Source organism: Xiphophorus hellerii, chromosome 13 (assembly GCF_003331165.1).
Source record: "Xiphophorus hellerii strain 12219 chromosome 13, Xiphophorus_hellerii-4.1, whole genome shotgun sequence".
Classification (NCBI taxonomy): Eukaryota; Metazoa; Chordata; class Actinopteri; order Cyprinodontiformes; family Poeciliidae; genus Xiphophorus; species Xiphophorus hellerii.
In genome coordinates this window covers 14,043,972-14,069,691 of record NC_045684.1, presented here as the reverse complement: position 1 = coordinate 14,069,691, position 25,720 = coordinate 14,043,972, and the positions used below count along the sequence as shown (strand labels likewise).

General features: G+C 38.4%; 2 protein-coding genes and 1 long non-coding RNA gene across 8 annotated transcripts in view; all 3 read right to left on the bottom strand.

The window, feature by feature from the left end:
• Positions 1–25,720, bottom strand: part of csmd3b (CUB and Sushi multiple domains 3b) — a 642,306-nt gene that overhangs the window by 399,501 nt on the left and 217,085 nt on the right. The window lies entirely within an intron of this gene.
• LOC116730780 (NLR family CARD domain-containing protein 3-like) overlaps positions 6,518–25,720 on the bottom strand; it is a 40,493-nt gene continuing 21,290 nt past the window's right edge. Inside the window, exons 7-11 of the mRNA XM_032580268.1 lie at positions 10,511–11,781; positions 9,053–9,232; positions 7,890–8,063; positions 7,201–7,353; positions 6,518–6,681 (exon numbers count right to left, since the gene is read on the bottom strand). Of these exons, the coding sequence (XP_032436159.1) occupies positions 6,573–6,681; positions 7,201–7,353; positions 7,890–8,063; positions 9,053–9,232; positions 10,511–11,781 (1,887 nt within the window). The 3' untranslated portion in view covers positions 6,518–6,572. The remainder of the gene's footprint in view (positions 6,682–7,200; positions 7,354–7,889; positions 8,064–9,052; positions 9,233–10,510; positions 11,782–25,720) is intronic.
• LOC116730786 (uncharacterized) lies at positions 17,820–20,542 on the bottom strand. The gene is made up of 3 exons (XR_004341411.1): positions 20,476–20,542; positions 18,801–18,994; positions 17,820–17,892 (listed from the first exon to the last, which is right to left on the bottom strand). It is a non-coding gene; the product is annotated as an uncharacterized LOC116730786 (long non-coding RNA).

Sequence of the window (25,720 nt, the reverse complement as noted above, 5' to 3'; positions counted from 1 at the left end):
TCCCTGCAGGCGAGTTCCAGCAGACTTTTGAAACTCAAAAGTCAATGAGAATTACTTTGATGGTCAGTTTCGACACCAATAGCTGGGTAACCATGTTTTGGTAGGTTTTGTCCTCCGCAACTTCAAAACTTCCACATAAAAAAGCAAGCCACACTTTTCAGAGTCTTATGTTTAACTGTCTGAAATTCATTCAGACTTATGGTTGCAACCCTGTCAAATATATACATAAATTTAAAAATATATTAATGAAAATTTAGCAGGTACTAAATATGATGCAAGGCAAAGTAAGAGCTAAATGTACAGGGATTGTAATCAGAGTCAGGCCTACTCACACACTTTTTAACTGGGTTCCTATTTTTGGGTCAGCTCCCACAACTGCATGTGTGTGTGTGTGTGTGTGTTTGGGAGAGAGCGGGCAGCACGTGGCAGAATGAGCGCGTTTGTCTGCGCTAAGACCTGCCACAAATGTCAAATGTGAATTTTCTGCCCCTCTGGTCAGTCAACACACATTTATGTTTCCTTTCTTGTCAGTCCATCTGAAAAGTAGCGAGGCTGTTTATCACAGCTTTCACTCTGACCAATCCTTTATGCCCTTTTTTTTTTTTTTTTTTTAGCCCTGGCTAGGTCCGGAGCAAAAAGAGGAAAATAAAAACATATTTGCATAACTTTCACTGCTAATCTCAAAGCTGCTCCAAGCAGAGGGCGGAAGGAACAATGAGCGTTAAATTTGCCTCAAATAGAGGCTGACCGCTCTAAACTCCTGTTTGCAATCCTTGCAATAAAAGGCATACATTAGTCCCTTTCTATTCTGCTGGCAGAAGCATAAAGTTGGCAAAGGCCGGGTCTGTGGGTCCAAATGTGGAAACGTACTGACACGGGGCATTTGTTTGCTGCCAAAACAACATTGATCCTTCCCTTGGTGACAAGGATTTTGCTCTCCAAATTGTAAGGCACCGGCTTCTCCAAAAAGTGACATGACTGCAGATCTATTATTCCATTTTGACAATCTTTCCATTTTAACTTCTTTTAAAGCACTACCAATGAACAAGATTTCTTTTTAATCAGTTTAAACTTTTATAGATCTATTGGCATTTATTCAGTATTTTGGACCAGAAAGAGTTGGACAAAAGGAGGGGAGCGTTGCAGGAACGCTCCCAAGGTGTGAGTATGAAGGTGCAGGAGTTATTTTTATCTTGTGTTTTACATTGTGAACCTCAGTTTTCACCAAAGGAATCATGGCAAAGTCGCCTTCATAGGGCTGATAAAGATTAGAAATTTATCTGGTCAAACTCTTGTATTAAGCAACATAAATTACTAATTTGTTTGCCCTTCAAACACTCAAATGTATATCGGCAAAATTTGGGTATCACTCCACAAAAGATCTAGACTGTCATAGATGTGAAACAATCAATTATGTCCAAGGTCTTTCTCGTCACAAATGACATCCGATTCTTAAAACTCGGTTTAATAGTTCAGAGAGATCTAGTCAAATATCAGTGACTATTATTTCTATGAAACATATTATGACAGAATCTCACTGAGGCCATCAGACTTTTTCAGGCCACCGAACCTTTGAAGGCAAGGAATTTTTCAAAGGATCATCTATTAACTAGGACACCAAATCCATCATAAATATAGTCCCCAAAAAATGCTGCAACAAGACATCTCTGTTATTGAGGCTTCCTTTTGGAAACCAATTATGTCTGACGCTTATTATTTTCATTTTGAATCTGTCAGCATTTGTTCCCCAATGGTGCAAGGCTGACTGCAGCTCAGCCATCAAATAAGATATCCTGCTTCTCTTTCTGAAAGTGCTGAAACTGTCGGCAATTACCTTTCACCGAAGATTTATTCCTCAGCCTTCAACTGGAACAAGGCTTTTGACTTATTCGCATGCTGGTGTTGTCGGGGCAATTTAGCTTAACTGGTTCTTGACTTCGTTCGGTAGAAATTAAACAGAGGTCAGAGGAATCTGTTAATATCCCCCTGTCGCCTCTGCACCTTAAAGCCTAATGAATGCATGATGATGCCAAAGCAATAGCAATTTTGAAAAATTTTTGAATTAGCAGCCAGCCAGTTTCCATTTCTAATATGTGATTGTGTCATCAAGACCCCTCTGCCTTTAGGTGGCAGTGCATTTACAATGGTGTTAAATTGTTTTTGCTGTTGAAACAAGTATTTGTGCCCAGTTTGACCATTTTCATGTTAGAAATATTTCTGAGTAGTTGCTTACAAGCTAGCAGTTAGGCATTGAGTGTCAGCTACACAGATCACTGCAAAAGTATTTCTAACCAAAGCTGTGAATTTTAGTATTTGAACATATTTCAATGTTCTATTCAAATTTATGTGTGTAACACATTTAAACAAAAACATCTGTTCAAAGTGACTTCATGCAGTCACCAAATGGTAAATGAGCAATAAACAGTACATCTAATCAAAGCTTACCAGATGAAGCAATAATTATAATAATTATTGAGCTACATAAAAAACCACAAATATCAGATTTTAATTTAGAAAAGACTTTACTCCCACTTTACAAGTGCCTGTCATAATGATTATATATTATACAATCCCGATATACTTTGTACAATCTTCTTTTACTACTTTGGAAAAAAAAAACCCATAAGGGGTCTACATAGTGCGTTTTTGAATTATCTCCCCATCAGACAGTGTTTAGATGCTTTTCTGCTGAATTTGTAAAAGAACGCATGTTGGGTTAAACAGTAAAAGCAGAAACATTTTGCTTTAACGCAACCTGGGAGTTTATTGGAAAGCAGGACAATCATAAACCTTTATAAATCACCCAACCAACCCACACCTGGGATGCAGGTGTAGTTGGAAAACTTGTGGTATAACAACTGAATGTGTAAACAGTTCCATTAACAGCTATTATACTTCATTTTCACTCCACATTTTATCTCTGCACATTTTCAGCAACTAGGAAATTGACTTATATATAAACAGTATGAATGACCCATCAGTGTCGAGGCGACCTGTTAAGTGCCACCTGAACATCTTTTCTGGTTCTTTTCAGGGGCTTTACTTCCTTTAGCTTCTCAAGGTCACTCATATCACACAGTGCCAAACAGCAGATGCAGGGGATGCAGCGACCAGCACCTGATCCAAGAGACTAATTTTATTCATTTAATCAATTGATTAAAACAATGCACATTAGTCAGGACAGGAAAATGTACTTTTTTTATATATATAAAAAATGACAGGCGAACGTGGCAAAATTCATCACTAAAGGTACAAAACTGTCAGTAATGGTGTTAGTGTTTAAAACCGTCAGAAACAGTTTGGGCTGTTATCTGAGTTTGTAAGGTTCTCTGGCGCCCTTACTTCTTATATCAGCTTTTGGCTTCGGGTATCAGCCTCACAAATCTGTGCATCATTTGGCTCACAAAAGAAATAGCTTGGTTTATATCTCTCCCATAACCATTTCCCAAGTGTCATATGTATTTTTACAATGAAGAGAAATGCTTGAGGGTAGTGGAACTGCCCAATGTTCTTAATTATAAAATTGACTTTTTGCCTTGTTGGGCAGGAAAGCGCATAAATGTAAATGGCCACAGGAAATAGTGAATTTGGGACTCTCACACAAGAAGTGGACAGAGTTACCCCAGGGAGCCACACGGAAGAGGGATATTAGTAAAACACTCCGGGAAGTGATTAACTCTAAACTCAGTCAACAAGGCTTTGATTAAAAGTATACATTAATGAGAAATAATATGAACTTTTCTGAGATCAGCAAATGGCTGCAATCAAACAGAGTGAGAAATTTAAAGGGGTATGAATACGTTTCATTCATTAATTCACCAGGGACTTTGATTTTCCTCATTAAAACAAAATCAGAGTAAAGGAAAAACATGGATATTTGAAATGTCCGTGATTGTATTCAGTGACTCAAATATAAAATACGTAAAACAACTTTCCTAGCAAGTTGGCAAACAGCTGTGGAAATTATTGCTGTGATTCAACCAACAATTTTATGATTTTCTAATGAGCAAACATTTAAAACCAGAAAGACTCAGAAATGGAGTGATGGTCAGAAAGAGGTCAAGTTTTCCATATTAAAGAAAGTCCATAAAGTAACGCATTTGATCCAAAATGTCTGATTCAATCTGGATTTTCTACTGATAAAAGCCCAGAGAAATCCTCTCTGATCAATAAATTATTGACTTCATATTGAAATATTTTCCATCCACCAATCAGGAACCCAGATATCTCAGCCGGGCCACAAACACTCAGAACCTACTGGTACCAGTTTGACTCCACTATGAAACTGGGAGCAAATTCAGCTTGTTGTCTGGGTTACAGATGAAAACTCAGAGAAAATCAGAGTTCCTGATTGAAACCAGGTGCTGCAGCTCTGCATCATAAACAGAACCAGAACCAGAACCAGGGCCTGGTTCTGGTTCTGTCCAGCAGCTCAAAGAGAGAAAACCCAGTCAGGACTGGAAACCAGAAGAATGTGGAGTTAAAACTCACCTGAACTGAACTGAAAAAAAACTACAAAAACATTGACAAAAAAACAGAAATATAAAATACAGCGGACCTAATTCAAACCTAATTCAACATTTATAAAGAATCCTATGTCCTTTTTTCTTGCACCCCTTCAAATAAAGTCTTACCAAATTTACTTCCTTGCAACCACATTGTTTTAAATAATATCACACCCTGGTTCACTTACACCTGCTTAGTTGTTTATGCTGTGGATTAATTTCACATTGAAACATTGTAAATAAAACATTAGCAAAACAAGAAGTGAACACTCACCTGATCCAGACGCTACTCTTCTTCTTCTTCTTCTTCTTTTTTGGCGGTTGGCAAGCAACTTATTGATGTGCATTACCGCCATGAACTGGAATGGAGTGTGGATCGGGATGCTACATATATTTTCCCCCAACCCCCCAAAAAAAAGAAAAAGAAAAGAAACCTTATATCCTTTCTATCAATTTCGTTTTCTGAAGATAATTTATTAAATAACAAAAATATACAGACTCTGCTCTGCTGCTGCATGGACTCTGAACCGGTTCTGATCCAAACCTGACTAGAGCTGACACACCTGAGGCTCCGCCCCCTGACCCAGCTGAGGCTCCGCCCCCTGACCCAGCTGAGGCTCCGCCTCCTTCCAGGTGATAATAAACACCTTTATTTTCATGTTTTCCTTTGTATGAGTTGAGCTGTAAAACTTTAGGTCAGATTTGAACTTTTTCAGGTTTTTCTCAGTTTTCTGCTCATTTCCAACCAACATTTTATTGCAGGAAATCATTTCAGGAAGGAACCAGAAGATTCAGGAGTCTGGGAGATGTAGACTGTAACCGACCTGAACACTGAGGCCCCAGAGCGCCCCCTGCAGGATCTGCTGCACCATTAACCAGACAGAAATGGCAGTTTTATACAAGTTATTATTCTAATTTAATAGCTGATTTAATTCATCGAGTTTTGATTGAAAAGATTGATTCTAATCTGTTTTATTAAGAAAACATCTTCAGTCTGAATACTGCAAAAATAAACTGCTGGCTAAATTAGTAGCTTAAAGCTGAAATCAACTTGAGATGTTTCTGCTTTTACTAATTTAAGCTGTGAAACTAAATGTGAAAACTTATAATACAGCAAAAATGGCCTGGAGGATTAAAATGAAGGTTTAGTTATTATATGTGTACACAGTCAGCTGCATAAAAAATACACAAAGATTTTTTAAAAACTTTATTTGGTCGTTAAACATCCAGCAACCCACATTGCATTAGAAGAATTATGAAAATCAAACATGAACCAATCAGCACATTATCCCAGTGATTCTCTGAGGTTTGAATAAATCAGTAAAATCACAGTAAAGAGCCTGAAGTTCTCTAGAAAACTCAAAACATGAAATATGGAGTTAAAAAAGTAAAAACCAAAACAAACTGAGAGAAATTAAAGCTGAGAATCAATGATGACGTAAAACTTCAAGATTTAGCTTTTACAATGAACATAAAATATATAAAATCTTTTGTTTTCTAGGTTCCATATGTTCCTGAAAACTGCTCTAAGATCAGAGTTTCTATAGGACATCCAGTTCTAAACTGGTTAAACTGGTTTCTCTGATGGAAGCTGAAGTTTCTCTGCAGTTTCCAGTAAAGCATCTTTTTATCTGTGGAGCTTTGAGGAACATTTTCATGTCAGCAGAAGGAAGAAGCAGCAGAGAAAAGAGGTTTGAAGTGTCTTTCATGGCTTCAAAGCTGAACTGAAAATGATTCCCATGTTTCCATTCTCAGACCATTTCTGGTTCCAGGATGAAAATGAATCAGAGAGAAAAAAGATCAACTTTCCAGTTGAATCCAGTTCAGATCAAAACTCCATGAAGCCTCTAAATGGAGCCCAGTTTGAATTGGATCTTTATTGATCCAAAGAGACAAACAATATCAGACACTAAATGACAGACATGAGAAAATAAACGGGAGGAAAACCTTGGAGGTCAGAGGTCATCATCATGATCCAGTCAGAGTCTCTTTACACTCAAACTGCTGCAACTTCAACCTCTGAGGATCAGCAGGACACTGAGACCATTTTCTACTTCACAGAGATCATCAGTCGCACCGGTCAAAAAAATCAGAATAATCAGAACCATCAGAATCTTCATAATCACCAGAATCCTCAAAATCACCAGAATCCTCAAAATCACCATTATCATCGCACCTGCAGAGAGAAGAAGGAAGGAGAGAGCAGATCAGTGAGTGTTTCCAGCCTCTCTCCAGCAGCAGTCAGTGACGCAGCACATCCACTAGATGGTTTCCAGGCTACAGTCAGACTGATCTCAGAGCTGTGACCAAGATGAACCTGATCAGTTGTTTCCTGTTGAACTGAGAGAACAAACAGATCTGAGATCAGATCTGCTGCTGCCACAGTTTGATGGATGAGGACCACTGTCTCTAGACATGTTGGACGGCTGGACGCTGGAGTCCAGCTGGACTTCCTGGAGACATGGACACAGCAACAACACTCATCTTCACACCAACACAAACGCAGGAACACAGCAAGCTGCTGCTCCTCTGATTGGCTGATTGCTGTCTCTGTGTCCAATCAGGAAGCCTGAACCATTCTCCTCCCACTGAGAAGCTGCAGCTTTACTGGGAACACTGGATCTTTGCTTTGATGCTAACTGGGTTTAGTTCAATATGCTGACAGCAGCTGGACTCACTACAAACATTTACTTACGTTACATCATCTACAAGATCCTTCAGCTGCTCAACATCTGAATCCATCAGGTTGTTGTATCTCAGGTCCAGTTCTGTCAGACGGGTCGGGTTGGACTTCAGAGTTGAGGCCAAATAATCACAGCTGATCTTTGACAAACTGCAGTCATACAATCTGAATAAAGAATAAAAGATGTGAGCTGAAGCCAACAGGATGCAGGTTAACCAGTCCAACAGAACCAGTTAAAGATTCTCATCAATATTAATGCCAACAAGCTGCTGCTTCAATAAAGACCTGCTGACTTCAGAACCAGAACCAGAACCAGAACCTGGTACTGGGTCATGTTGTGTTGGATGATTTTAGTCAGTAAAATCATTCCAGGTTCTGATCAAAGTGTTGAAGCATCAATCATTGATTATTGATTAGTTCCTGTCAGATTCCAGAAATTCCCTTTTCTAGACTGGGTTGAATGACCTTTGACCTGCTTCAGATGAGGGGGATTTCTACACACTGGGGGTCCGAATGCTGTCCTGTTCTGACCTCAGATCAGCAGGTCCAACTCAGTTACACAGAGGGACTAAATTAAACTCTGGATCCAAGTCCAGGAACAAACTCAGAAAATATTTATTAGAACAGAAGAAATTAATTTGATTTATGATCAATTATATATAATTATTCACAGAAATATCAATAATTATATAATTACATACATCAATGTCTCCAGTCTGCAGCCTTCAGTCTGTAGAAAACCACAGAGCTCCTTCACTCCAGAACCTTCCAGGTTGGTTCCGATCAGGTCCAGTTTTGTCAGATGGGTCGGTTTGGACTTCAGAGCTGAGAACAGAGAAGTCCAGCTGGTCTCTGACAAACTGCAGCCCCTCAATCTGAATAAAGAATAAAAGATGTGAGCTGAAGCCAACAGGATGCAGGTTAAAACTGAAACATGAACAAATAAATAATAAAAATGTAGAAAATTAATTTCCCTGAATGTAAAAGAAACATGATGAACTGATTCTAACATCTGATCCAGTCAAACTGGTTTAAAGAGTCCAAACCAGCAGAACCAGAACATTTGATCAATAAATAAACTCAAAGTTTTCTATCAGAGCTGGATGAGTTGAGCTATTTCTGCTGGTTCCTGATCATCAGCTGGAGACCCGACTTGGTAACTGGATCAGAACCACTCAGTTTCTTCATTAATGGCCTTGGGTTCTTATTAAAGCTGCTGAAAGCCAATGGAGGCCATTATTTCCTAAGGAGACGTGACCTGATGAAGCATCATCACAGAGACGAGGCTCCAACCGACTGACAGCTGTCAGACTGAAGAGGACGGTTCCTCTCTGACCCGGCCCAACAGAACCACAGCTTCAGGACAAAGCTGAGGAACCTGCTGCTGCTGCAAACCTCACTTTCATTCATTTCATCTAGATTTGCTTTTCTACAATCAGTCATTTCTTAGATTTGGTCATTAATGATGATTTGAACTTGTCAGTGTTTGTGGCTCGACTCTGGAGGAACAACATTTCATTCTGGATGTAAAGATGAGAATCAGAAATGAGAAATAAAACAATCTGAATCTTTACCAAACCAAACTGAAACATCTCCATCATTAATTTACATCATTTGAATTATTTTACTCATTTTGTTCATCAGTAAAAAACATTTTAAAGTAAAAAACTGAAAAACAAAGTTTAATAATCTCAAAGTCTGATATAAGAAAAAAAATAATATATAAGGTAAAAAGTTTTAGAGATTTTATTCTGACATTTAAACAGGTTGTTTAAAAATAAAATATATTAGAATAAAAGCATTAATTAAACTAATGTTTAAAGTATAAATGAAGGATTTTATTGGATAAATAAAGAAAACAAACCTCAGAATCTTCACTTTACTGACTGAACTCTCCAGGATCTCAACCAGAGGCTTCAGATCAGAGTCTCTACCTTTATTTATAAAGATCAGATTTATTTCCAGTTCAGTCAGATCTGGGTTGGACTTCAGAGCCGAGGCCAAAACTTCACAATCAGCCTTTTGGAGCGAACAGCCACCAAGTCTGTGATTAGAGAAGAAATAAATTCAGTTCTAATGAAATCAATCTGGATCATAAACAGACTAAAATATGATAACAGTGATGTCATCATCTGATCAACATCTGATCTTCAATTTACTGAGTTTGACCCCACAGAGAATCTGTGCAGTTCCTGGTTAAAGTCCAGGTTCTGGTTCTGGTTCTGGTCCAGGCTTCATGTCCTCAGACCTTCAGCTGCAGTCAGATGTTGAAGATCTTCTATCATCTGTGAAGGAAAGTTCAGTTTTCTCTGCAGCATCTGATGGAGCTGCAGCATCAGAGCCTCAAAGGAGCTGAAGCAGCTGATGAAGAGGCTGACTGAGCTGATGAAGGAAACTACTGGAGATGATGGAGAGGAGGAGGAACTGCTCACAGCTCTGACTTGGACTAGACCGTGTGGCTCAGAGGAACAAAGGTTTGGATGTCAGAAGAAATTGTTGCTAAACTCTTAAAGAGCTGAAGACCAAAACAGAGCGTTTGGGTCCAGCAGCATTTTTCATGGTGAAGCAGTGAAAGTTCTCCAGTAACTAGAAGAGGCTGGGATGTCTAAAGAGTTGAAGCTCATGTCTCTCCAGGTCTTCATGGCTAACAGCTTCAACAAAAGCTGCAGATGAAGAGTTGATGAGGAAAATGGTTCCAGCTCTGGAAGCAGAGTTCTCAGAGCTTTGGGAGGATCTGACAGAAACTAGGACTTTTTCTGGAGCCAGACAACAATCACCACATTTTGCTCTCATTTACAAACTCAGAGGAAACTAGTGGGAGGAGGAAGAGGTGAGGATGATGAGAAAATCAAGAAGATCAACACTGTTCACAAAGTTTCTAATTAATGCAATGGTTTATTTTAATGAAATTTTCATTAAACCTAAATAATTATTTTATAAAAACAGTCAGAGATCCTAAAATATGAATTATGGAGTAGCGGCTCAATGAGTGAGGAAGAGTTTAAAGTGTAAAAGTCTCTCTGGCTGATTGGATCTTTCAGACAAAATAGATTTTTTTCTAGAGTTCAGGGTTTTCTAATCATTTCAACCTGAAAACTGATAAAAATTAAATATTTTTAAAATGATCAAAATGTCTAAAACCAAAAGCTGCAGCTGTCCTGGATGAGCTGAATGTTTAGATGGTTGAATGGCTGAAATAGTCCAGAGGATGAAGGAAGAAGTTAAAGACCAAAAACATCCAGAAGCAACTTGAAGAAGAAGAAGAAACTTGAGGACAATAGAGCTGAATCAGCATTCACACAATGAAAACATCTGGACTCACCGAGCCTTTCTGCAGTTCCTCACAGCTGGAACCAGTCTCCGTCGTCCATCATCTGATGTGTTGTACTTCTCCAGGTCCAACTCATCCAGAACCTCTGACATCTGCAGCATGAAGGCCAGAGCTGAACAGTCAGTCTCTGAGAGCTTCTTCCCTGAATCCAGCAGCCGTTGGATCTCCTGATAAAATGAGACGTCGTTCATCTCCACCAGACAGTAGAAGATGTTGATGCTTCTGTCAGGAGAGATATATTTAGTGTTCATCTCCTTCAGGTTGGTGATGATTCTCTGGATGGTTTCTGGACTGTTCTCTGTCTGACCCAGCAGATCTTCTAAGAGTCTCTGGTTGGACTCCACAGTGAGACCATGAAGGAAGCGGACAAACAGGTCCAGGTGGCCATTTTCACTGCTGAGGGATTTCTCCATGACTTTCTTCATGAACTCATCTAGAGATGTTTCTCTGTATTTTTCTCCCAGAAACGTCTTGATCACCTCTGACTTCCTGCTGGTGAAACAGTGGAGCATGTAGACTGCAGCCAGAAACTCCTGGATGCTCAGATGAACAAAGGAGTAGACAGAGATGTCGCACGTCCCTCTCTCTCTTTTAAACATTTCAGTGAACACTCCTGAGAACAACGCAGCATCTTTGATGTTGATGCCGCACTTTTTGAGCTCTTTGTCATAGAAGATCAGGTTTCCCTCCAGCAGCTGCTCAAAAGCCAGTTTTCCTAGAGACTCAATCAGCTTCTTGTTCTCTGGACTCCAGATTGATCTTGTCTTTTTTCCTCCATCATACTTTTCCTTCTTGATTGCGAAGTTAACCTCCAGGAATGCTATGTACATCTCAGTCAGAGTCTTTGGCAGTTTTTCTCCCTCTCTGGTCTTCATCACATCCTCCAGAACTTTAGCAGTGATCCAGCAGAAAACTGGGATGTGACACATGATGTGGAGACTTTTTGATTTCTGGATGTGGGAGATGATCCTGCTGGCCTTCTCTTCATCATCTCTGAATCTCTTCCTGAAGTATTCCTCCTTCTGGGGGTCAGTGAACCCTCTGACATCTGTTACCATGTCAACACACTCAGCAGGGATCTGATTGGCTGCTGCAGGTCGTGTGGTTATCCAGAGGAGAGCAGAGGGAAGCAGTTTCCTCCTGATGAGGTTTGTCACCAGAACATCCACTGAGCTGGACTCTGTAACATCAGTCAGGATCGGATTGTTCTTGAAATCCAGAGTAAATCGACTTTCATCCAGACCATCAAAGATGAACAGAACCTGGAACATTTCAAAGCTGCTGATTTCTTTGGTTTTAGAAAATAATTTATGAATCAGTCCTAATAAGCTGAACTTTTCTTCTTTCAACATATTCAGCTCTCTGAAAGTGAATGGAAATATGAAATCAATGTTCTGGTTGGTTTTGCCTTCAGCCCAGTCCAGAGTGAACTTCTGTGTTAACAGTGTTTTCCCAATGCCAGCCACTCCCATGGTCATCACTGTTCTGATTGGTTGATCACTTCCAGGTGGGACTTTAAAGATGTCTTCTCTTCTGATTGTTTCTTGTTTCCTGGATGCTGTTTCAATGTGTCTGACCTCATGTTCCTGGTTGACCTCTCTAGTTAACCCCTCTGTGATGTGGAGCTCTGTGTAGATCTGGTTCAGAACGGTTTGATTTCCAGCTTCAGAGAGACTCTGGAACTTCATCTTCAGATGGCGTTTAAGCTTCTGTTGACACTGAACATCAAAATCTGAAGAAAGAAAGAAAAACAATCAAAATAAAAACAATTTGCAATATTCTAACAAGTAACTGGACTAATAAAGTGGCCAGTTTGGTTCTTCTTCATAAACTTCTATGAAGAAAACATAATTCAATAATTAGAGAAAACTCAATGAAAGTTATTCCAACGTCAGTCTCAAGGCCGGCCCAAGGCGTAAGCAAACTAAGCAGCCACTTAGGGCCCCAGAGCCACCAAGGGGCCCCCTCGGTGGAGCTGAATTTTTTTTTATAACGATTAATATGTCATCACAATAACAAAAACACACAATTTCATAAAGAAGTGATTTGTTTTTACAATATATTTGATAATGTATGTAGAAATTGTTGTTCTCTGGCAGATTACCGAACTTTAAAAAACCTGACCTGCCGATTTTGACAGATACCAAGTTTTTTTTTGTCTGAAATTTTGCTAAATATAGGAAGAAAGTCAGTGAATTGGCAACAGTGGAGTGAATATTGTTAACAGTAAACATTCAGACATGACCTTGTGGGCCGGTCTGTCAGTCAAACCTCTCACTGCAGAGCAGAAGAGGACAGAGGCTGATTTTTAAACCTTTGGTGACGAAAAGAAGATCAGATGAACTTCACATGTAAGTATTAGCAGATCACGATCCCCCAAAATTAAGGAAATCGGCCCCCAGAAATCGACTGACTGATAAATATATCCTATATTATACATGCATAGGATATAATGCAAACAGCACCATCAGAGATGCAATAAGTTTATAGCAGGTGTGCGAATGATCTAATATTTTAACTGTTGATTGCAGCCAGTCCACGTTGTTAGCAGAAACAAAGGGCCCCAAAACCACATTTCGCTTAGGGCCCCATGGAGGCTTGGGCCGGCCCTGGTCAGTCTACAATGTCTGTAGTCTTTAGTCTAGTCTGTAATCTTCTTTTGTCAACCACCAAAACCCTCAGGATGCAGCCCCATTGAGTGAACTGGAAACTCAGTCCCTGTCTGACTGTGAAGTGTCTGCAGGATTAGCAGCACATGATGCTTTGACCAAAGAGCAGGGTGGTTTTTGTGTTCAGCTAACAGTTATTTTGCAATTTGAGAACGTGTAGACAGAACATTGAAAGTCTGGCCAACTCCTTAATGTCACTTTCTATTGAAACACAGAAACCCTTAGTTTGAGCCAAATCCACCATCTCTGATTCAGCAACGTGTAAATTGGACTCAAACTGCTTCATTTTGCCTAAAGATATTTTTGCCAACTCCTATCAGCTTTAAACAGTTTCATCCACATGCTCACTGCCACACATTTACAATTCAGTTTTAAAAGTAAAAATGAAACACAGAAGACAACTGTAGTAAAAAACATGATTCAGTGATAAAGTTGGAACAAAACCATCAGGCTCATTGAATGCAGGAGTTTTCAGTAACATCAACTCTTCTTATCATTGTCCTTATAGAAACAGAAAATGTTTCCTCCCTGCATTTTCCAGCCTTTATGAAAGAAATCTGGATAAAAAGCTCTAATCTGCCAAAGAAATGACTCATTACATCAGTAATGTTCACATTTAAAATGACTTTTCTCAGTCAGAGACAGGATTGGATTTTTTTAAAGAACAATTACAGACTGGAAATTGTTGGGCCAACAGATTGTTAGAATTATTACATTTTGCATTTATACTGTAAATATATATAATTCAGTCTGTGTTATATTGTCAGAGTAAATAAAAGTTTCTGTCTCTCCAACATTCCTTCCCTCTTTCTGTTAAAACAGTTTTAAAGCAGGTTGTTTTTCACCTTTTTGTCTTCATGCATCAAAATCATCACCAGCTTTAAGAAAATGTTCAGTTTTATTGTATTTATCACAAAAGGCTGAAAACAGAGCCACTTCCAATCAAACCCATAGATTGTTGGGTTGAACATGTAACACTGATGATGTGATTATTGTTACTAGAATATATTGGAGAAAACAGTGGGACCAGAACTAGATTCAGGTAATGAGAGCAGTGATAGGCTGGGATGTATTAATAACCACAGACCAGAGAAAACATTTAGACTGCTGGTTTATCATTTGGTAAAGAACAAAGCAAAATAAACACTTGACAAAGTTCAGCAACATAAAAAACATTAAACCATGTGATTGTTTGCTTTTAGTTTCTTCAGCTATAAATCCCTCATATTTGTTTTATTTACAGTTGTGTATTAAAAGAAAACTATTTTCTCAACTTAAGAATTTTTTTCTATTAAAGTTAAAGTTGCTGCTGTTGATTCATTGGGATGTAAAGTTTTATCTTTCAAATCTGTTTCAGCTCTCAGTGTTTGAAAAATTTTAACACCATAAAAAAGCAACAAAAAACACCTTTCTCTAAACAAGTTTAAAATATAGAAAATCTATAAGGAAATTGAAAGATATTCAAGAAATATGGACTTTAAACAAGCTTCTATATCTTCCTGAGACTTTATCTCAAAGTCACTTTCTAATGGGCAGAAAGTGATTTCAACTCTGTAACAGAGTTTAAATCACTTTCTGCCTAGTGAAATCCACCATGTTCTCCCTTTTCATAGAGAGACATGGTGACTGTGGTCCAGATACATTAAAAGGGTTGAAATCAAACCTGTATTGAAGCTTCACAAATCAAATGCAGCTTCGTTTAGGGAAAGAAAAAAAACTACAAAGTTGGTATTAGATAATCTGGCCTGAATAATCTACACCATGATTGAAGTCTACATATTTTAGTTTTTGAAGTAGATCACATTAAAGATGCTCAAGGTAGCAAGAAATTACGTGGAATTGTCCTTTAGTCGTTTCCCAAATTAGAAACTCCAATTTTCCAACAGAACCTTAAAGGCCTGGTGTAATAACCAATAAAAGTAGAACAAAAGTCATTTTCAGCAAGGTCAGATTAACCATATTGGCAGCTGGGCAATTTGCTGATCTATAACTTTTGCCACCTCTCTTTTATTGTTTTATTATACACTTTATTTCTGTTATGCTAAACGTCACATTAACATCAACCAAAACCCGATTGCTGCTCTCCTTAGCCATCCTCTCTGCTATTTCATTCCCCTTAACCTCATAATGTGCTGAAACACAAATAAAATTATCTGTAAGAATCATCAAATTGATTCTATGAAGTGTTTGTTTTATTTAGAGCTGATGACATGTTATGCTGCAACATGACCTTTCAGAGTAAGAGTCTTCACATAATTTTAAAAACGAACAAAATAAAAAGTTAAATTTGTACATTTATCTTGTGGCCATTTTTTGAACAGGCTCAAATTAAATGAGGACTTTATTAAGCCCAGTTACCTGGACATAAGTTCCAGTTACACCAGCTGGAAAAACACAGATTCAGTTGAAACAACTGACCACAAAAAGACTTTTAAACCTTAAATTTCCAAATCTCAACTAAAGACGTGGATCTGGTTCCACAGAGACGATAGAAGGAAGCTCTGATTGGAGATGTTCAGTCTCACCTTTAGCACAGCTGCTCTGATTGGCTGTCAGCCGTCCAGATCCTGTTCTGCGTCGTTTCCCATACTGGGGGCAGCTGGTACAGACCGGATCCATCAGAACATTCTGACCCAAAGCACAGCAGGATGGATGCTCCTCCTCACCAAAGCTTCTCCTGTGAAGACATTTCTTCATCACTGAAATATTTCACTAGCAACAGGCTGGAGCTGAAGATGTTCATGAAGGTCCACCACAAACTATAACTGGTATCAATAATGATACCAGATATAATACAATTGTGTTTGTCCATCTGAATCTGTTCTGGGACAATAATCATTATTCTGTCTGAGCCAGAATAGAAAACTGATCCATCAGAGACTGAAAAAACAAAAACTGATTCTAATCTGGATTCCTGTGGAGAAAATTGGATCCTTCTTTAATGGTGGAACACCAGTAAACACGACTCAGCCCCAGTTTGCATTGATCTGAGCTCTTTATAAAGAGCTTTAAACTGTGGCAGAGCATTATGTGGACATGCTAGCAGAGCTAACAACAAGTCATCTAAAGTTCATGTTTTTATTAGTCATATAAAGTTGGGTCGACTAAATCTGACTTCATGATGATCCTTTGGACTTTGGTTCTGTTCACTTTGTTGTTGTTTTTTTTGTCCTGATTTATTGTTTGCAGTTGTCGTCTTTAGTTACAGTCCATTTTCATTGAGCCCAGTTCCTGTTTTATTCAGGTGGTCTGGTTCCTTTTATGGACTTGGTTCTGATTTTCATCTGATTCTGCTCGTCTCGCCTGTTTCTGGGTTCCTTTGTCACCAAAAGCATTAAAATCAGGTTCTGTTCAGCCCGTCTGGTTTGTCTGGATAGAACCTAAAATGAAGCTGAAAGTTCTATTTTTTTCTCCATCTGATCTGATTGGTTCAAGGTGTTGAAAATTAAATAGATTATTAAAATAACCAATCTCTACAGTCTAATATTAATTCTCACATTTTAACATCTGAAAATATTGGAATTTACAGAAGAGATCAGAGTTTAGAACCGGTACCAAGGACCACAAAATTGACCCAATTGTCTGAATCAATATAAATAAATTGTTTTATTCAGCTGTTTCACTGAGGGTTAACTGTTAATAAAACATTTATACAAAGACATTTTTGGCACTAATGGCTGATATTTAACAGTAATTTAACAGGTATGAGGATGGAGAGAGGAGAGGAAAATATGAAGCAAATGGTCTGAGACAGGAATCAAACCCACAACCTTCACATCAAGGATTAACCGCACCACCACCATACACTCTAAAACATTTATTATGTATTAAACAAAGAGTCACTAAATAAACTAGAGGCACAGAGAGCCTGAAGGTATTTCTCTTCAATAATTATCTATATTTACTGAACTCCAAGCAGTTCATGATAATCACAGTGTGTTCAGTAATTTTGTGATAACCAATAATTTTCTGATATATTGATCTGATTAATCTAAAGCCGAGTTTCTTGGTAAATCAGTTTTCTTTGTTCCAGTTTATGGTGGATGGTTGATGTGGATCAAACTGACATTTATTTAGTGAATTCAGCCTGACAGTCGGTCTGGGACATAATTATGTTTTCTGACATTTAATATCTGAGCCTTTTAGGAGATTATTTCACTTGTTATGAGGAAAATGTTAGAATTTAATCATACTTTAGTCTCCAGTCTGACCCTTAACCTTCTGTCTGCAGCTGGTTGGTGTCAGTGAAATGAGCGCTGTGATTGGCTGAATGTGATGGTGGAACAGGAAGTGCTTGTGCTTCTATAAATGTCCCATCATCACCGTTATTGTTCCCACTCCCACAGACACCAGACCTCTGTGGAACCTGGAAGCTGCTGCAGCTTCAGAAACACAAAGGAAAATATTTAGTTTTTCCTCCACAGTTGGTTCTGGTCTCTTAAAGCCCAGTTTAGGTCACTATTAAACTTAAATGGTTTAAATTATATTTGTTGTCTTCCTGCATCAGTTTTTAATCAGAATCAAAATTAAACCCTGATTGATTTCTAGAGAGTCACATCAACCAGTTAGAAACTGGTTTCTTACTTTGGTTCTGATGGTAAAGATTCAGTACTGATCTCCGGAGGTTTTCGTTTGTTGACATCACTCCTCATGGACGGACTGATGGATCCTTGAGGTTCTGCTCTCCATCTGTGGTTCTGCCCTCTGAAACACAAACATGTTGTTATTCAGATCATCAATCAGTGAGAAACTCTGAGATAAAAACCAGAAAAGAAGATCTGAACACAAACTGCTGCAGAAAAGCAGAAGGTTTAAAGCTCCAGAGTGAAACATTCAGACTGATCTGTTGGGTCAAACTCCACATTTTCTCTAGAACTGGTTCTACTGGTCTGGGTCACATGGGTCAAAGCAGAACCTGCAGGACAACAGGCTCATATCCCAGTTTGATGGATCTGATCAGATCATATTTCTAGGAATTATTCCACAAAGTTCTTCTAAAGTATCCATTAATAGAATTACAAAGCCCAGAATGCACTGCACAGCATCACATTGCTGCCATCTAGTGGCAGAAGGTGGAGATCAGATAATATGGTCCATGATATCAGAACCAAAGCTGTTTAGCTAGTAGGAGGAGCTGATGTGGATCATTAAAGACCAGAACCCAAGAACCGACCAGGAAGCAGAACCAGGAAACCAGCCCAGTCCTCTACAGCTGCTTTGACCTTTGACCTTTCTTTTCTGCTGAAAAGAAAGGAGCTGCTGAAACTCAGTGGCTGTGGTTCGGTCATCAGCCTACCTGGATAAACTGGGCCCAGTGTTCCCAGTACTTAAACTGGATCTAGTGTTATCAGGATATAATCTCTGAATTGTTGCTCTTCACATTATTTTTTTGTTTTTATGCAACATTTTCATCCATCATTGATTCACTCAGACCTTCTTTCAAACTCTGTTGATTTACTGACCAACATCCTTCATGTCTATTCAGCTTTAATGTAAAATCTAAAAAAAAATCAAGCTACATTTTTATTTCTAACTTGAAGATCAACCAGTTAGTGTCAGATTTATTATATTTCTGTAGATTCACATGCACAAGTTAGAAACTGGTTCCTTACTCTGAGTCTGATGGTCCAGATTCGGTACTGATGTCTGGAGGAGGGTCTTTGGACCAATCACTCCTCAAGGAGGGACAGATGGATCCTGTAGGTTCTGCTCTGTTCTTTTTCCGATCCAGATCTTCCATCTTCTGGACGTCTTGAGAGAGAAACCAGAACCAGTCAGTCCCAGTGATTCAGTTCCAGTAACTGTCCTGTGGAGCAGAAAGCTGGTTCCCATTATAGATTCAGAGGATCAGAGGAACTTGATTCCAGCACAACCTCAGAGATTTCTGAGAATTAAACACCTTTTAAAGTCAGGTGGGTTTTGTCTTAATAAATCTGGAATTTTGACATCAAACTTCTTGGTCTTTCAATCAGCAACAAAGAGCTTCTGCCAAAAACAAAACAAGAAAACATGAACCAGCAGAAAACACCAAGTACTTCACTGGTTCCAGTCTGACTAAAGAACAGGGATTTCTCTGTGTCAACAGGTAACTTCTCATTGGAACGACAGAAATCACCTGTGGGGTTATTTCAAGGTTCAATCCTGGGGCCCCTCCTATCCTTCTGGTCTGGTCTCTTATTAAAGCAGGTTAATTATTTACTGATAACAGCTTCTGAAGACAAGAGAAACATTTCAAAATCCTCCTGGATCAGAACCAGGACTGATTTTAACCCAAAGGGAGTAAGTTTATCTAGAAATAGTTTTTACCCCCCGTCTACTGACACCCCATATCTCAGCTGGTCACAACTGGTGAAGACCTACTGGTCCCAGTTTGACTCTACAGCTATTAAACTGGAGCTTCTTCCTGTCAGAGGTGGGTAGTAACTACTTACAGTTACTCTGTTACTTGAGTTACTTTTTAAAAATAGCATTTCAGGAGTATTTTTATGATGCTGTACTTTGTACTTTTATCTAGAAGTATCTGATGTTGAAGTAATGCGACTCTTGAGAATAATTTCTGGCTGATCTGCCCTCCTTTGCCCTTCATTTCATTTCTCCAGTCTGAAAACAACCAGAAACACTGACCGAGCTCAGAGCTTCACAACCAGGACCAACGGGTCGGTCCAGATTCCAGCAACAGAACAAATGTTTACCTGCTGCTCTAAAGGGGCGGGGCTTAAACAACTGGTTCTGAACTGCAGTCCTGATGAGGAAGTTGCAGACATGAATCATAATCAGAGACCCACTGGTGTCCCAGTCTGTTACTGGGAGAGTGTACTGCAGGAATCCTCTAATGATGCCTCTTGTGATGTCATCAGAGGCTCGTTATGAAACAACTGAACAGAAATACGGAGCAGGACGTGTTGCTCTGCAGGAGACAAACTAGAATTTATTCAGAAAGCTGAGCCAGAATCTACAATTTCATCCTGGAAACCAGTTTTTAATGATTCAGCTCAATTCTTCCTCTAAAACCAGATGTGAGTCTCTGAGGTCAGAGGTTTCTGGCATCAGGAGGAAGAGCAGCAGAACCAGTAAAGATACTGGAACAAGTTCAGCTCAGCAACAGGAAACTGCAGCTTTAAAATAGTTTGTTGGTTCTGATCAACAGGAAACCAGAACCCGACCAGAACCACAGTTCCATGAAGCCAGCAGCTTGGTTCTGAAGGAGAACCGGGTCGAGTTCTGGTTCTGGTTCCTCCACAGAGAGAAAACCCAGAGAGAGGAAAACAAGAAGAAGTAAAAACTCACCTGATCCAGACTCTGCTCTGCTGCTGAATGGAGTCTGAACTGGTTAGTCCTGATCCTGATTCATACCTGAGGCTCCGCCCCCTTCCAGGTAACTTTAAGCATCTTGAAGCACCTTAGGCTCCTCCCCCTTTCAGGTGACAACAAACACCTTTACTTTCATGTTTTCCTTTGTATCAACATTGAGTTGAGCTGTAAAACTTTAGGTCAGATTTGAACTTTTTCAGGTTTTTCTCAGTTTTCTGCTCATTTCCAGCCAACATTTTATTGCAGGAAATCATTTCAGGAAGGAACCAGAAGATTCAGGAGTCTGGGAGATGTGACTGTAACCGACCTGAACACTGAGGCCCCAGAGCGCCCCCTGCAGGATTTGCTGCACCATCACCGTTTCCAGCAGCAAATCAATCATCTGTTGGTCCAGACAGAAAAGCTGAAGCTGTCAGTGAAGCAGATCTGAAGCTGAGCAGCAGAAACCCAGAAGAACTGGAAGCATCAGCAGGAGATGAACTGGACCTCTAGGATCACTGATGCTGCAGCTGAGGAAGAGGAGGACGATGAAGGTGAAGCTGCCATCCTCACACTTCCTGTTTATCAACCCAAGAAAGCAGAAAACCTGCAGAAAATCAGCTGAAGAAGAACCACGAGGAGCTGGAGACGTCCTGCGCCCTCTAGTGGTTGATTAGACTACTGCACTGGGAGAACTGGACCTTGACGCTACTGCAGCTCAGCGGTTGGTTTCTCTCTGAATGGACCAATCAGAACCAAACAGGAAGTAGATTCAGCTCTGAGACAACTATTTACAACTACATACAGTAGTTACACATATGTACAACATTTTAGTGTTTCAAACACTTTTATTTAGAAAAACATAAAAAACTATCAGCAGTTTTCAGAGGAAAGTTTTAACACATTAAAACTTAACCTTTGAAATCAAACCATATATTTGTTTACTAAAATATTTCTTCATTGCTCCTGTAACAATAAAACTTAATAAATATCTTGTGTTTTTATTAGACCTTTATATCAGTGTTTTCAGAGTCCAGGTGTCATTTATTAGAGAAACTCAACATCTGCTTTATTATAAATACATTTTCTTTCTAGTTTTCTTTTTAAAAAAACATTTAATAAAAACATTAAAAACAGTGATATCTAACATTTTTTCTTGACTGTCTGGTTGTCGATTCTCAGTTGGAGAAAAAAAAAAATATATATATATATATATCATTGACAAATATTTAACATTTTCTATTGTAAATTTCTACAAATGAAAAGTTTGCATCTGCCCTTGTGATGGACAGGCCATACAACATTATTATTATATGAGTCCCCTGAGTCTTTCTCATTTGGGCCATCAATGAATTTCTATGAGACAAAATGAAACATTTGGGTTTATTTGACTCCAGAACTTCAACCTCGAGGTCAAGAAAACAAAGGAGTCAGTTAATTAAACCGATAACATCCATTAGAACAATGAGGCAAATCCTTTGTTTTGTGCCTTTGTTACAAGCTCTCATCCATGCTGTTACATTCATTACTTGGTTGGTGTTTTTGTACATTCATGGACAGAAATATGTCGTTTTTCTGTAGTTCAGTGGGACTTTGATCAGGGGATTGTTGGACAAGGTGTTGAAACCTGAAGATAAAATAGTCTAAAGTAGGTTTGATTCATTTTTCATCAGGATGTTTTAAGAGGTTATGAAGAGCTTTAAAAACCCAACCTACTGCAGAGATGAGATATTATCCCACTTTCTCAGTCAGGAGAACATCTGATTGGCTGGTCAGTGTCCTGCTGGTTCTCTCTTATCTCTACCTGCTGTAGAAATGAACTGATTCATCTAATTCATCTAGGAGGGGTGGAAGTGTGTCATTAAAGAGAGAAATAGGAAAAAACTGCTTTTTATGATGTAATAGTTAACAATACAGGGTTAATAATTACCTGACTGATATGAAAATGCATATTTCACCAAATGCTAAATAATAAATAATAGAACTTCAAATTGGACCCATATGGTCAGGATAACAATCGGGCCCCAGATGGTATTTACCACAGAATAAGAAATGGACTGTGGGTTTAATGTAGAACAACTCAAATGACATTTATTTGGCCTGAAATATCAGTTCTGCATTCTGGTTTAAACAGCAAAATATTCTTAGAAAAACATGGAGCAGGTTTGTTTCAACTTTAAAAGTAAATTTGTTGCATAATTTGGACTATTTCTTCCTACAGTAATCACTGTGTGTGAAGTATCTGGTGTTGGATCATGAAAAACGTCAGTCTCTCCAGAACCAGGAGACTCTTTGTGTCTTGAAAGCCTCTCATCGGTCAGGAAAGGTCCAGAGAGCCGAGAGACACGGAGAGACTCGGAGCAGCAACACTTACCTCTGTTAACAAGTCAACAAGTTATTTCCATCCTGCGGCTCAAAATGGACGCTGTTCTGAAGGAGACCAAAGTTGATTTCAATTTCTTTTTTCACACAAAGTCACACTTGTGTTTTCTTCAGCGTCTAGAATCAAAGTTTAATTCATCTGAATAAATATTAACAGTTCAATTTGAGTTTACAGAGTGAAACAAAACTAGAATAAAGATAGAAAACTTTAACTATTTCTGTTTTGCTGTTAGTGATTTGAAGCTGAGCAGCTTTTTTCATGGATTCAGCAGAAAACCAGCAGAACAAACTATTTTTATTTTTGATGGTGGATTATGAGCGCTCACTGCCCTCTGGTGGTGAACTATCGTAACTACAGGTATTCCTATTCATGTTGACTCAACCAGATCATTTGTTTAACTTAATTTGTTCTCATTTCACTTTTATCAGTTCAAATAAAATCAACTTAAATTAATGTTGTTAAAGAGCCACTACAGGGTTAATAAATGGAAAAGAAAATTAAACTTACTTCAGAAAAATCTTCTCAAAAAGATAAACTGTCGGTAAATATGAGAATCAAAGCCTGAAAAATATAAACAATGAAAATGTGCTTGTGATAAAATCCAACCCGCTGAGATCAGAGCATTGAGCAGGATGAAAATATCTAATGGAGAAAAACTAAATATAAAAAGTTAAAGTTTAAAATATAACTAGTTAATATTACTTAGTTAATTGCATGACTGAATTAATCTGTGAATAAATTTATTAAACATAAAATAATTTGTTGATGCTGTTAATTTTATTTAAATACTTTTATCTGTTTGACATGACTATCTAGGAATAGGAAAATTATATAGTGGTGGTTGAAAACCTCAGCAGTTTAATTTGGTGCTTTTGAATAAACATTTCTGGGAGGAAAAAGAAAAACTAAAACATTATTTAATATGAAAGCTAACCGAGAATATTAACTCGTTTCTGTAGCTCTTAATGTGAAAGTACCTACCGGAAATGAATATGGTGTGTAAATTCTCTAGCTTATTAGAGAAGCTGTAGTTACCATCTGAGTCCACTAGAGGGCAATAACCGCCCTGCTCTGAGAGAAGTTCAGTTTGCTTCTCCTGCATCAATCTTCTGAATGTTTCCAGGATAATTTAATCGATCATAAATATTCTCCTAACTTCTAACCGCAAAATCAGCGTCTAAACCAGAGTTGTAGAGCTTCGTTTCAGCTCTGATGGAGCCAAAGCTCCTCTGAAGCTGCTGCCAGAGTCTGTTAGCATCGCTAGCTCCGTTAAGAGTCTCTGCGGCTGTTTTCAACTCCGTGGAGCTGCTTCTAGTTCATGCTGACCGATAAAACACTGATTGTATGTTAAAGTAGGCAGAAGAGTTAATATTAACATTAAATTGTTCATTTTAATAATAATATTTATAATGAGTGATATAAACGTGATCAACTTAGAAGTCAGAAACCAGCTGCAGCTCTACAAACTCACCTCTAGATTCAGAACGGGGTATTTCCGCCCTCTGGTGGCCATAGTGGGAACTACAGTCCTGATAATGCTGCATTATTTACATTTAATATCCACTTCTCCACTTTATATAGAGAAAAACTAACAATCTTCCTCAGTTATATCCACCGTTTCCCGACTCAAATATGATTTTGAAATATTTTAAATATCATATTTGATTTTATATTTGTAATAAAGAGTTTTAAATCTTAAAAGATAGCTGCTGTGTTAAACTCTTTACAGGAAGTTTTGTGACTCTAATTTACGGTACTAACATATGCTGACTTAATAAAAGTGAAAATTAAAACAAAGATAAACAAAACATCCGGCTGAAAAATGTACTTGAAGAATGTTTGTAGTTACGACAGTTCACCACCAGAGGGCAGTAAGAACTCACTCAACCATCATAAAACTGATCAACTTTATACTTTTCACGAAACAGTTTCTAATAACTATATTGACTTAATTCTGTAGACAGTAATCTGCAGAATTAAGTCAGGATTCGTACTTTATGTTATTAGAACTGGAGAATCCTTATTAAAATAATTCAAAACGCAAAGTAAATAACAGCTACTTAGAAATAGTAAAGGCAGGTGAAAATGAAGTTACCGGAAAAAAAAAAAAAACGTTAAATTTTATTCAGTTAAAATCCTTATAAAAATATTAACTGTGGGTAATTTTGAGAATCAAAGAATGGAAAAACTATAAACATTACGAAAAAACATATTTATTGGTGATAAAAGTCAACCAGCTGAGATCAGAGCAGGATAAAACCATATAAAGGGAAAAAATAAATGAGTAATATTAAAATTAAAAATTCAATAAAAATGTTACAAATATTCGAGCACTGTAGTAAACAGAGGATTATTTACATGTTTGGGTTTGTTTTTAACAAGTTACTCACTCTGTACTGCCCTCTTGTGGTGACACACTGTAACTACACACTAAAATCATTCATCTGAATGATTTCATTCAGATGAATGATTTTAGTGTGTAGTGATAAAATGATCAAATTGAATAATGATAAAACTTTGATCGATTATTAGTGAACTGAAGAACAGGCGCTGCTGTCCAGCATCAGAGTTTAGATCCGCAGCTGCTGATAATCAGCTTGTGTGTAAAACAAGCTGCTCCTGGAGCCTGTTAGCATCGTTAGCATCGTTAGCTCCGCTCAGAGTCTCTGCGGCTGTTTTCATCTCTGTGGAGCTGCTTCTAGTTCACACTGACAGAGAAAACATTGACATGAACCCAGGAGAAGAATCTGCCTTCATTTATCTCACTGGGAACCAGTTATCCCGCTGGTTTGAAGCTGGAAACCAGTTAGCTTCCGCGCTAAACACTCGCATCATTCCCAGCAGCGAGTCTCTTATTTA